Source organism: Brachyistius frenatus, unplaced genomic scaffold, assembly GCF_029030835.1.
Source record: "Brachyistius frenatus isolate BFR_SWC_R1_liver_20210118 unplaced genomic scaffold, ASM2903083v1 Contig_418, whole genome shotgun sequence".
Classification (NCBI taxonomy): Eukaryota; Metazoa; Chordata; class Actinopteri; family Embiotocidae; genus Brachyistius; species Brachyistius frenatus.
In genome coordinates this window covers 13,217-27,051 of record NW_027211017.1, presented here as the reverse complement: position 1 = coordinate 27,051, position 13,835 = coordinate 13,217, and the positions used below count along the sequence as shown (strand labels likewise).

Below are 13,835 nucleotides of genomic sequence, written 5' to 3'. Positions count from 1 at the left end.
TTACATTTTCTCTTTACGTGTTAGAAGAAAAATGTTGACTTTTATATTGTCGGGACCTGTTGGAAATTTTCGCAGGAGGAAAATCACAGGTGGAATCGATAATATAAAAAATGAAACTATTTCAATGTGACTTAAATCATGATTTAGTAGATTGCAGACATCGATAACAGTCATGTGATTTTCCTACTGTGACATTTCAAAAGTTCTGCAGTAACAACACCCAATAACAAAACTATTGTCTTCTTTGATGCTATAATCAGATTGGGAGAGCTGAAAAGTCGGAGCTGATGCGGGGGCCCCTGAAGGCATCACCGAGTACTGTCTCAGTTGAGCCGGGTTCGGTAACAGGCATGTACACATTTCATTTACACATTGACTGCATTATTCTGTGAATTAACAGACATTGAACGCAGCACGTTGCCCTGTAAAGGTGAGTTGAGGATGAAAAGTGGTTCAGCTCCGTTGTGTCGGTCAGATTCTTGAGCAGAAAGTTACAGAAACGTGATCACGAAAACAAAACCGACTCGATCAAACATCGGTACTCTTAAGTTCTGTTGTTATGTTCATTCACACTTTGTTAAAGCATTAGTTAAGTTAGTTAACACTGTGACGTAACGACTTCAGCAACGCTGTGGTGAGCTTAGCCAGCACGAGAACCGGACGTTGCGCCGAAGGTGATTAAAAAGAATTGGCGTTTTAAAGTTTATTTGGATATTAATTAAAGGACGCATGAGTTATACCTAGGCTTTTGTTTGTGGCTGAATAAGTCGGACCCGCTTTTTAATTCGGCATGAAACAAGAATTAATCGAAATGCTCACAGTTGAATAAAATGTGACATTTTGTCACGCACAGGTGACCGTTAAACCTCGCCGTTTAACAAAACAAAACAAAACTTAATTTCAGTGTAAAAAGCCGTAAGACTTAAACTTTTAATATTTCCAAATCGTACATGAAGTATTGGAGTCCTACGAACAATTTGGTCTGAAAGGAGCACACCTAATTCTACTAATTGGATATGCACCGAGACTTATTAGGAGGGCTGCTCGATTTGGGTCACGGTGCCTGCCGGTTGGGCGGGGTGAGTTGGTGGAAAAATCACGTTTATACAGTGACCCTTTGTGATTTTGTTGTTCTTTTCTCTCTCTATATATCTTCCAAGGAGGGAGAATGGCGGTCCTGTGGAGATCCTACCAGTCCTTGATGACCAAATATCCCTGGACAGTCCAGTTAGTGACCGCTGGTAGGAACGACTACTGTCGTACACATTGTGCATAAATCCAACTTGCTGCAAGTCTTAAGATGCAAAAACAACCCAAACATGTCATGTTCCAAACTCCCATCAGAGATGCAGAAATTGTTCTTTCTTATACGTAAAATATATATATTTTTTGTTGGTTAAAATAAAGTTGAGACAAGTCTCAGCGAAAAACACAGCGAAGGTCGACTTTATATGACCTTTGCTCCAGTTTTACTGTGCGGCCTCAGTTTGAGAATCAACAGAGAAGAAGGCCGTTGAAGATTAGGCACGACAACGAGCAAACAAAACCTGTGAAAAAAAATTGAAACCCCTGCTACTTTCTGGATCTTTACATTTTGGCAAAATAAGCAGTAAAAAAGATGCTTATTTTTTTGGGATTTAGGGCAGAATTTATTTTTAAAAAAAACCAACAGTAGGGAAAGTCTGCAGTGATTTCTAAAGAATGTGTAGGGATTTAAAAAAAAAATAATTTGGTGACATTTTCAGGTTTGTTACGTCACCAAAAGGCATGTCGGAGCTGTTGTGCATCTATAAATCTGACTAAATACGTGCAAATGAGTGCAGAATAAAACCTGATGATGCAGCCTCAGTATTTCTCTAGCTTGTAGTACCGCCAGTTCACCGCCAGATGGAGGCAGACGTCCGATGCAGCCGAGGATCCTTAAGGAACCTTTTTTCTGGAGAATGAAAAAGCTAAAACCGATAAAGTCTGGGCTGTAAAGGAATTTAACTCTACAACCAAATAAAAGTTGTTGTTAAATATTTTTTTACATAGAAATGAATCAAATGCCTGCAGCTTTCTGAGCTTTTTTTTTTTTTCAACCACTTTAAGATGGTTAATTTGATTTTATAACACTTTTGTGTGCACATTAGAGTCAAAAATATTGTATCCTCTCTTGGTTTTTTTTTTTTTTTTTTTATCAAAATGAGAATATGCCGTTTCCATAGGACGTGAGGAACCTGTTTGTTTACATCGGGTATTTCTAATCCAATAAAATCCGCTTTGATTTCTTACATCTGGACCACTGAAACTTTTTGTAAACTTACGACAGTTTTTCATTAAAATGACAAACCTCGTTCTCACACTTGTTGACATTTTTAGCAGGCGGTCTAAGTCATGTCTGCGACATGAATCAGGGACGCTCTGGCTCCTGATTATCATCCTGACCTCTGAGTCACATCAGACGCTGCTCTGCTTTATTACTCAAAGACGATTCCCTGCATATTTTAGCGCCGCAGTTAAAACGGATCTTTATCGAAGCCGCTTCACTAAATTAGCTTTTTATTTTTATATATGCGCGTGTGCCATCGATGGATGAATTCTGTTCAAAAATTCTGTCCCCCCCCAAAAAAAAGGTCAAAGGTCAACTGCATGACATCATAAATTTCTGTAAAAAAACCCAACACTTTTCTGAACATGTTTATAAGTGAGGACCAGAAGAGGAATCTTTGACCAGACTTCACATCTGACACTGAATCGGCGTCCATCTTCAAACTGCTCCGTAATGTGAAGCTGATTGTTTTTCTTCGTTAAGCGTAACGGCTCCCGTTCGTCCGTCATCCTCAGGCTCTCTGGTGGGCGTCGGTGATGTCATCTCCCAGCAGCTGATCGAGAGGAGGGGATTGGCTCATCACAACGTGCCGCGGACGGCGAGGATGATGAGTATCGGTTTCTTCTTTGTGGTGAGTGTCGGTTTAAGACGTTATTGTACGTATGTACACAAAAAAAAAAAAAAAAGAAGAAGAAGAAGTGGGGCAAAGTCATGTGACTTATTTTTTTTTTTTTTTTTTTTTTATTCTATCACTTCAAATATTCACCAAAATAAAAGCATCACATACAGGATGAAACTGGACGCTCGACATGAAGGTTTTTATTTCAATGTTGTGCTTCTTTTTTTTCTTCCCACTTTTCCGAGCAGCTTTAAACCTTCTTCTGTAGATCTAAGCGACGCTTTAAATCTCCGTGTCCGTGTGTTTTCCTTTTCTACGCCCTCCGTCGTGTGTACTCTGTACGTCGAGTCCTGTGACAGCTTCACAATTCACCTTTTCAAGCGCCGCGTTTCTTTTTCCGGCGTCGCCGTGACGACGGTAGAAGTTTATTTATGTTCCGGTAATCGTCTTACACTCCGTCAGCGGGCTTTTATTTATTTAGTTATTAATTAATTTTTTTAATTACAGGCAGGAGATGTATGGACGTTTGTCTTGTCGGGAAAATAGCTCTCGTGCGCAAACGCAGGACGGAGATTTAGACGACATCTTTTACCGGCGGCTAAATTTAAACTTCATTCACGCCGGTCGCGCGTCGTTCGTCATTCTTCTGCACATCAGTTCGCTTCATTCGGGGTTTTCTGAAAGCAGCACGCAGATGTTTTAAGGAGGGAAACTGTGGACGGAAAAGCTGACGACTTTTCTTGAGTGGGAGCAAACGCGTTGAACTTTAGTTGACCTCGAGTCAAATTCTTCATCAGTTCAATAAAAATACTAAATGTTGTCGTACCTTTTAAGGTCGCGACGGATGTACGAGGTATATTAAGTATTTCAAAAGAACTTCTCTTCTTATGTTTTCGTGCACGTCTTTTACAAATCTTGTAATATTGTGCTCACAATTGAATTTTGAAAATGTCCTACTGTTGACTGAAGGGTTTCAAATAAGAGATATAAGTCTTCTGTTCATCAACTACTCGACTGATCGTTACAGCTCTAACGAATAATTCTACTTTTTTTGTATTTTATTTTCTCCCTCCAACACAGGGTCCTGTGATCGGCAGCTGGTACAAAATTTTGGACCGACTGGTTGTTGGAGGAACTAAAAGTTCTGCCATGAAGAAAATGTTGGTCGACCAGGTGAGAGAAACACCTGAAGCTCTCCTCTTCCTCTACTACTTCTTCTTCTTCTTCTACTACTTCTACTACTTCTTCTACTTCTTCTACTTCTTCTTCTTCTTCTTCTACTTCTTCTACTTCTTCTTCTTCTACTTCTTCTACTTCTTCTTCTTCTTCTTCTTCTTCTACTACTTCTTCTACTTCTTCTTCTTCTTCTTCTTCTACTACTTCTTCTACTTCTTCTTCTTCTTCTTCTTCTACTTCTTCTTCTTCTTCTACTTCTTCTTCTTCTACTACTACTTCTTCTTCTACTTCTTCTACTTCTTCTTCTTCTTCTTCTACTTCTTCTACTACTATTACTTCTACTACTTCTACTACTTCTTCTTCTTCTACTTCTTCTTCTTCTTCTTCTACTTCTACTACTTCTTCTACTTCTTCTACTACTATTACTTCTACTACTTTTAATTCTACTACTTCTCTTTCTACTACTTCTACTTGTTCTTCTACTTCTAATTCTACTACATCTACTACTAGTAGTTGTACTTCTACTACTTCTTCTAATTCTCCTAATTCTACTTCTGCTAATTCTTCTCCTTCTCCTTCTTCTCCTTCTACTTCTTCTTCTACTTCTTCTTCTTCTTCTTCTTCTTCTTCTTCTTCTACTTCTTCTGCTACTATTACTTCTACTTCTACTACTTTTAATTCTACTACTTCTCTTTCTACTACTTCTACTACTAGTAGTTGTACTTCTATACTTCTTCTAATTCTCCTTCTGCTAATTCTTCTCCTTCTTCTCCTTCTTCTTCTTCTTCTTCTTCTTCTTCTTCTTCTTCTTCTTCTTCTTCTTCTTCTTCTTCTTCTTCTTCTTCTTCTACTGTTGTTGTTTAAAAACAGGCCAAACTAACCGACATCTGAAGTGTGAACACGCTGAATGATTTCAGCCTCGGTTCGTTAGATGTGTCCAACAGATGAATCTCCAACCGCTGACATCATTTCTGTGTATCAGACTCACGCTGACAAGACGAAACTCTGTCGACACGTTTAATAGTTCCTCCATATTTTTCTCTCTCGGATGAGTAACCAAGCGGAGGCTGATCCTTTTGTCCTAAACACCAATTAGAAAATTATAATTTTTTTTTTACTTTGATATCTTTAATGTCATGCAATTGAAGATTCGTAAATAATCTGCCCGATATTTTTCTACATTAAAACAATAATTAATTAATCTATAGAATGTCAGAAAACAATAAATCATGTCTTCCAGTTAAATGATAATAAAAACGTATAAATATCTGATAAACAGTGCCGCATATTAAAAGTCAGTTTACACGTGAATCACAAATAAAATGTATGTTGTGTTTAAATGAGATATTAATAAACTAGAAATAAAATTCCAAGAATAAAAACCCAGATAAAATTTAAGATTACTGCATTTGTCGATAGACAGAAAAATATAGAAAATAGCAAATCACTGTTTATTATTGGACGTAATTGTATTATTATCGTAAAAGCAGACGAACATTTGTCTCTGCTGCCCCCTGGTGGTGGTTGTTCTTTTGTGCAACTGCAGCGTTTACCAATGCAGCTTGAACTCGGAGCCGCAGCAGAACGAGACTTTAAGATCTTTCGATATCTTCCACTTCCTCCTGAAATATTTACCTGAGCTCCGACGGTACGCCGCCTCCCTCCGCGTCACCGCTACGCAACAAACGAAGTGCCGTTCGGAGAGTTTTGAAAGATTGAAGGCGTCTTCCTGCGTCAGACCTGAATAACAGAAGGAAGTAAAACGGACTGTTTCATGTCGAGACGTTTCTCTTCAACCGACGTCGACGAACAGCAGAGATTTTAACAAAAGCGTCAGCGTGTTTTTGTTTTTACGTTCTTTATTTTAGATCTCCATCAGCTTCCTCTCCAAAAAACAAATAAAACTAACAATAATTTAAAAAATGATCATTTATGGCTTTTTTTAGTTTTTTTTTTACCTCATGTAAATGATGTGCTGCTCAAATTGCAAATTCTTCGATCAGTTTATGTCCTAGAGGTACATTTTTAAATGAATATTGACCTAACAAGCCAAATGTAGCTACGCTTCCATTACTTTTCCTAATTCAGACCAGAAACATCTGGAATCTGTAATTTTCTGATGTGTTTGAGGTCATTCGGTTGAACAGGCAGTGATTTCTTGAATAATTAATTTTTTTGGGGGGCTTTTAAAATACTTAAACAATTATTCTGTAAACATTTTCAAGCTCACAATCCAAAACAAATAAATTTTGAGGCTATAAAACTTACTCGGCTACAATATGTAGAAAAAAATATTACAACAACAATTAAATCTATAATGATTCTGTTTTCTTCTTTTTCAAGAATCAGATTTAATATCCGAGTTTGTTGAGGTGAAAACACTCAATCAGTTCATTAACGGATCTCGTTGTCGTCACTTGTTTTTTCATTATTTTATTCATTATTTTTCAGACCGTTTTTTTTAAAAAATTTTTTACGATCAACGGTCTCAGCGCCGCTCTTTAACTTTTACTTCTCGCTTCTTTTTTTGTTTGTTTTTTTGTGTGTCGTCCCAGTTGTGTTTCGCTCCGGGCTTCCTGGCATCGTTCCTCGGTCTCTCCGGAGCGCTGAACGGACTGACGGTGGACGAGAACCTCGCCAAGCTGAAGAGGGTGAGTTGGCGAGCTTTCACGTCGGCCGGTTAGCGGCGGTTTGCGTCCTCTGCTCTCTGTGTGTGTGTTCGGCGGAGGGCGGGGCTTCGTCGCGCGGAGCGGAGCACGGGAGGGACAGGTGAAGTGACGGCAGCGTCAGTCGTGTTTGAGATAACTACTGACCCTTACGTTTACTGTAAGTGAAATAAAAGAAGCCAAAATAACTTTCAGAAAATCTGATCAAAATATCTGTTTTTTGTTTTGTTTTTTTATATATATACCCATCCATCTTGGCTGTCAGAGAGGAAACTGACTCCTGGTTTTGTTTTTTTTGCAAAAGTAAATGAAGAAAAGGCGACATTGGTTATAATTATGTTGGAAAATCTGCCTGTAGTCGCTTCGTTTAACCTAAAAAAACCCTCAAAACTGTGTTTTAAAAAGGATTTTTACCTCCAGTAAAAGCGTTTTTTCCTTTTTCTGTCATTTTGTTTTTATTTATAAATGTCATATTAAAGGCACAACAGGGAGTTTACTAGCGTGGATCCTCAGATGTGGGTTTAAACAGCAGAGGAATTTTTTTTTTTTTTTTAAATCGCAAATTTAGGTTTAACAGAAATGTTTTTTAAACTTGAACAATGAAAAATCTATAAAACTTACTTTATTTAAATTAGAGGTTGAAGATCTTTTTAGAGTCGACACAAACCGACGGTGTTCTCACAGGCGGGTTTTTGTTCCCGCACGCGTCGGCTAAACGACGGCACGCGGAGAGGAAGTTTGTCTTCCGTCGCGGGTACAGAGTCCGACCTCCGACGCTCACCTCCCATTATTATTATTAGAAACTATTTCCTGTGATGGAGGAAGAGACGAGAGAGGAAGAGGAGGAGGAGGAGGGGAAGGTGGAAATAACCGGAGTGACTCATACCTTCGTATATATACGTGTGTGTGTGTGTGTGTGTGTGTGTGTGTGTGTGTGTGTGTGTGTGTGTGTGTGTGTGTGTTTGGCATGCCGGGTTCAGAGCTAACCGTCTTGTCGTCCTGTGCCAGCTGCTCAGACGTCCGTCAGCGCCGTGCTTACCCGACGTGCCGCCTCGATCGCCATCAATTATTTACCCGACGGAGAGGCGGCGGGCCTGAAAGGCCACGCTGGTAAATGTCAGAAAGGACCGAAAATAAATGACAAATGTGCCTCATTTACAACGAGGCCGCGGAAATGTGAGATGGAAATTAACGGAGCCTCCGAAAAAAAAAAGAAAAAAAAAAATCAACAGCCGACGCCGCTCGTTTGAAACCGGACGCGCTTTCAGTCGAGACTTTTTTTTATTATTATTTTTTTTTAACCTTTTTCTTGTTTACCTGCCTGTTGACCTTTTTCTTTTCTACCTGAACGCCAGCAGCTGATTGTTTCGTGCAAGTTTGGTGTGCGTGTATATATATCTATGTATATATATATATATATATATATATATATATATATATATATATATATATATATATATATATATATATATATATAAACCGCTAAACTGAAGTTAAGTACATTCAAAACTTTGCTTCTTCGGGGACTAATTTTCTTTATTCCAAATTTACATCATTGTAGCCTTTGACAGACGAGTTAATGCCACTCACGCTAATGTTTTCATCTTTAACACGTTTATTTTAGCGTGCTAATATTTGCTGTTTAGCGCCCATCTATCCAGTTTCCCAGCAGCAATGTGCTGCTCTTCTCATGTTGTTTCATGGCGGCTGGCAAACAGCTTTCAGGTGAATTACCGCCACCTGCTGACGGGAGTAACGCATTACAACCAGGCGCCGGTAAAAACAGGAAATAAGGAAGAAAGATAGTCCTATAGTCCATTTTTAATTTTTTTTTAATTTTTTTATACATCTTAAATGTCTGAGAATATTTTGAACACCATGTCATTTTAAAAACAACAATTCTGTACGGCCAGAAGTATTTTCTAAGATCTCGAGGAGCTCTCGCTGCAGTTTGTTTCCACATTTTTCCGCGTTGCAAATAAAATTTGAACGTAGAAATTACGCCACTAGATACTGTTAACATACACTTCAATGTGATTTAACTCCTGGTATGAAACACTAAAGTATAACGAACGATAAGCCTGGGAACCTCCTGGAGGAGGAAACAAAAGCCTCGTCTCCAGCGGTGGAACGATTTTGATGCGGCTTCACCTTCAGGTGGTGAAGTCATAATTAGAAAAACGGTTTCAGCCACGAAAAAAAAAAAAAAAAGAACAAATATTGTAACCAGAACATTGGCTTGATGTTTTTATATGTTGCGGTGACCTTTAACGGGATGACAGGCACGTTTTGTGTGTGTGTGTGTGTGTGTGTGTGTGTGTGTGTGTGTGTGTGTGTGTGTGTGTGTGTGTAAACAAGCACACACCTTTTGAATCTAAAAAAAAGTCTACATCGACCACCGGTTTCATTATTATTTCATTACATTTCTTTAAATTATTTTCATGCCATTGTTGCATATTTCCAGTGTTTTTATTACATTAATATCATAAACTTAAACTCCCCGTTAACATCCACAAAACTTCAAACCTGGTTCGTCCGCATAAGAAACAACACGATGATGACAATGTGAATCGTCTCTTGGAGTGCCGATGCGGCAGGTTTGAACGTGTTGAAAGTCTCCTTTTAAATAAAATAATAAAACCACAGAATAAGAGTGTGCAAGTCATGCAAACATTTCGGGGGGGGGGGCTCACTTTTTGGAGGCAGCCTCGAGTGGCCGTCGGAGGAACTGCAGTATTTGGCTCGTTAGTTGTTGTTATTTTGGCGCGTCGGCTTCATTTTTCAGCCCTGGCAACCGACGAGAACGCCACGGCAACCGTGTAGTGACATTGCGGTGACCTCCCCGAACAGCAGCACGCCAGGAAAACACCTCATCACGAGCCACCGAACGATCCCCCCCCCCTCCCCGTGCAGTTATCACTACGGCAACAACTTTTATTTCTGCCAATTTGTTTTACATATTTAACTTTTTTTAATTCAAACATAGCAAAAGACAAAAAAAAAAAAGGGCTAAACAACTATCCTATGTTCTATTATATGTTCCGTATGGAAGCTTTTTCTTTTCTTAAATCATTTTTAAGTTTAAATGTAGGAATGCGTCTTTGGTGTGAAAGCTTAAATTAGTTTTTTTTAGTTGTTTTTTTTTCCCGTCTTTTGACTCGAATCTGAACATCTACAGTCTACGTTGAATACCAAATTATTACGCAACAGTTTGTTGGCCAGCCGCTGAGATTTTCTGGCCTCTGAACATTTTTCTTCCCTTCCTGGGTTGTTTTTTTTAAAACTTCGCACCAACTCTGAGCTTTCGCCGTGTCAGCGTTTCTCACTTCGCCCTCCACCGGCGGTTTCGACTGTTTCTGTGACAGAGAGCGTCGTCGGGATGAAGCTCAGAGGCCAGAAGTTTCTGTACAGATATTCGATGTCAGCAATATTCAAGGATTCGAGGAAGGTTTTGAATTGTCATTTTAGACACGCGGGGACATAAATGGAACAAAATTCAGATCTCGGGGTCCCAGTTCGGCACAATAAAATCAATAACATGAAAAATAAAAGCAACAAATAAAGTATGTTTCCTCTTGAGATTTTTTTTTTTTTTTTTTTTCATAAAGCTGTTGCGAGCATCTTTTACAAAGAATCTCATGTCTCATGAATGTAAAAATGTGTATATTCATCCGCAAACAGGAACTTAAGGAAACATGAAGAGGAGACGCAGATGAACATCACTGAATTATTTAATGGAGTTTGTAATCTGCGCTGCAGGCTGAGTTCTTATCAGATAGTCGTGACTGTTGTTGTTACTGTTTGGATGTTGAGCTGATTTATTTCTTAAATTTATGGGTATTCAAATGTGCTTTTTTAAATACAGTATTTTTCTAAAATGGAGGTGTAATGAGCCACATTTCTTCACGGCTTTTTCGAACTGTTTTTAGTCATAAGCAAAATAAAATAATAATAATAATAAAAGTGTTCGTAGCTTCCGGGTCTGAAAAATGAGGCTGAAGTGGAAGTGTCTGAAGCTGCAATACCAGCGAGTGCCACTAGAGGTCGGCTCCAAAAAGCCTCCGGCTCCATAGACTCCCATTCAACTTCTCTCATCAAATCCAAAGTGAATAAAATGTGTCCATCAGTTATCTCGGTGTTGTTAGCTAAAGTCACTCCTTCTTATTAGTTTTCTGGAGGTCCATCTGAAAATAATCCCTCATTCATTAGAAAAGAAGATTCAAGAAGACCTGTTTGGGGGCGTGTCTGTTTGATTGACAGGCCTGTGGTGCAGTCAGGTTACAGCTATCGGTGGGCGGGACGTAGTTTCGTCAGGTTTCCAATCTGATCAGTCGGATCCAGCGCTGGCTCCTCCCCCAGCTCGTCCAAATATGGTCACTTCCTGCTCCAAACTGCTCCCAACTAATAAGATGGCGCCGGACAAAGTACGAAACTCGAGGCTTCATAACGGCCGCTTGGTTTTAGTACTGAACTACTCGGTGAATTATCAGGAGATTCTTCTAACTCGGGTAGTTAAATCCATTCATCTGGATTAACTAAACCTGGCTTGACTTGACCGAAAACATATTAATCCAGGATTTAGAGGAGCTTAAGCCTGACTTTGTTCTGTTAACATTGATTTCTATATTCTGATTTTTGAAAACAAATTTACGACATAAAACCATTTCTCACTTCTTTTTTTTTCTTCTGACAGGACTACACGGACGCTCTGATCTCCAACTACTACGTACGTATGGTTCCTTATTCTATTGATACATAAATATTGATTATTTCATTATCGTAAATAGTGAATATCGCGGCTGAACGTTTCCCGTTTCTTGCAGCTTTGGCCTCCGGTTCAGATCGCCAACTTCTACTTCATTCCACTGCACCACAGGTGAGCTGTTCAAAAACTCGATAAATATAACCGTCAATCAGCTGATCACGTGTGCAGTTTGTGTGTAAAGTGCAGACGAACTTGTGTGTCTGAAGAAGTCCAATTATTTAATACCTAAAAGGAAAAAAAAATAATAAATCCTGTTTTAGACTTAAATTGTCCGAATTTACTCGGTACTTCAAAAAAAAACAACCATTTAACTCACGTTTTGGGGTGTTTGTCTTAATTTTCTCCGGCCGATGACGAAACCGTCCGACGCCCCGCTGAGCTCGAGTCTCTCTTCTTCCTTCCTCCGGCAGGTTGGCCGTCGTCCAGGTCGTCGCCGTCGCCTGGAACTCCTACCTGACCTGGAAGGCCAACAAGATGTGAAGGACCATCGCCGAGCATGGTTTTACACTCACTCGTAGTGTGTGTGTGTGTGTGTGTGTGTGTGTGTGTGTGTGAGAGACAGACATGGGCGTAACTTACTTCGGGCTGCTGAGTCCTCTTGGTGTTTCTCGATGTTCCGAAGCTGTGACCGACTGAGTCAACGTAAAGGTCGGGAGGAAAGCGCTTCGTCCTCGTCTGAGTGACAAATTCACACTTGAAAGTCAAAACTTTCGCATTAAAAAATGTCTGTGAAAGTTGAGTATTTATGGACACGCGCCCACTCATACCTGCTGGCTGCAGAGGAAACTTCTGATGTGTGCGAGGATCATTTGTCAGCGGTTTCCGTGTTTTGTGTTACAATGAAGAAACTTTTGGCCCGAATTTCCGTTAGCGTGATTTTAAACTAACAATGTTTGTTTTTTTGTCTTCACCGTCACCTCGTCCACGTAGCTCCCTTTATATAGTATTATTACGTTGGGGCCGAAGACTATATATAAAAGCTTCCGGGGTCTGAAAAATTAAGCTGATTTGGAAGTTTCATAAACTGCAATACCACCGAGTGCCACTAGGGGCTCCACAAACCCTCCGGCTCCATAGACTCCCATTCAACTTTTCTCTTCAAATACAAAGTCAATAAATGTTTTCCACGACTCGTTATGGTGTCGTTAGCTGAAGCCGCTCCTTCTTATTAGTTTTGTGGCGCTCCATCTGAAAATAATCCCTCGTTCATTAGATATTAGGTGTCAAAAAGTGGCATTTTTGATTGACAGGCCTTTGGTGCAGTCAGCTTTCCACTGCAAGTGGGCGGGCCATAGCATTACCAATCAGATCGAGTCCAGATCCACTGCTCCGCTCCTTCCTATAGCTTGTCCAAATATGGGCAGATGTCCCCCCCCCTTCCCCTCCCTCACCCTGTTTCCTGATTTTATTCCAAGACTAAGCTAACCAGCTTCATATTTGCCGCATAGACAGAAATCTTCAGTCATCATGACTATAAAATGTGAAAGTTTACCTTTTAACAATTACTGAATTTAACTAAAACTCCTCGAACTTACGCAATAAAATGTGTCTGTGACGGTGTTGAAGTTCTTCAGGGTTTTATAGAATCTTTATTTTCACAATGTGCACATATTTTAATAAAAAAAAAAACAACAACCAATAATTGAGTGTTTTTTGGTGTGAAAGCGAATGAAGTTTCACATGAGTGGATGTCAATGGCGTGTTTGACCTCAATAACTCGGCTCTGGAGGGGTGGGGGGGGGTGGGGTGTGTGGGCGTGAGTGTTTTTGGAGGGAAACGTGGAGGCTGCCGAGTCGGGCGGGCGACCAAATCAGCTGCACACAAACACAACTCGGGCTAAATGAGGGGAAAAAAAAAAGAAGAAAAAGAGTCTGACAAATGCACTGAAAATCCGCCAAATAGCCGTCGTGTTCCTCCGGAGGGACGAAGTCTCCCCAGAAAGATGAGATTCATGTCGTGATTCAACACCCAGGATCTCACCGTGTTTAACACCGAGCCAAGGTAATTAAAGGAAGACACAGTGAGGAGTCTTGCTGTGGATGTCGACCGATATTTAATCTTAAATGTCATTAAAATACATAAATATATATATATATATATATTTTTTTTTTTTTTAAAGGAGGATTTTACCAGATTTCATTTTTGTTGTTGTCAGAAATCCACACGAATAAAATAATCAGGCAGAAATAATCCAAGAATAAGATTTTTTAAATGGAAGAAGAAAAGTTGGCCAACCTGAAGTCTAATCAACTTTACTCCCACCGGAACCCCCCCCCCCCACACACACACACACACACA

The 13,835-nt window shown here is 39.7% G+C and overlaps 2 protein-coding genes across 3 annotated transcripts; both read left to right on the top strand.

Moving 5' to 3' along the window:
• Window positions 1-278: 278 nt before the first annotated feature.
• mpv17 (mitochondrial inner membrane protein MPV17) lies at window positions 279-13,172 on the top strand. Of its 2 annotated transcripts, none has more exons than XM_069725339.1 (8): window positions 279-348; window positions 1,161-1,241; window positions 2,827-2,942; window positions 4,011-4,103; window positions 6,662-6,757; window positions 11,466-11,498; window positions 11,596-11,648; window positions 11,948-13,172. In XM_069725339.1, the coding sequence occupies exons 1-8, from the start codon at window positions 288-290 to the stop codon at window positions 12,015-12,017; spliced, it is 603 nt and encodes a 200-aa protein (XP_069581440.1). In that variant the 5' UTR covers window positions 279-287; the 3' UTR covers window positions 12,018-13,172. The 2 variants fall into 2 exon arrangements, with proteins under 2 accessions (XP_069581440.1, XP_069581441.1); XM_069725340.1 differs by having other exon boundaries at window positions 324-430.
• Window positions 4,174-5,127, top strand: LOC138636937 (uncharacterized; the record flags this gene model as incomplete). Its single annotated transcript, XM_069725260.1, has 3 exons — window positions 4,174-4,344; window positions 4,600-4,662; window positions 5,089-5,127. Coding segments are annotated over 3 exons (273 nt in total), but the record flags the coding sequence as incomplete, so codon positions are not given.
• Window positions 13,173-13,835: the final 663 nt, after the last annotated feature.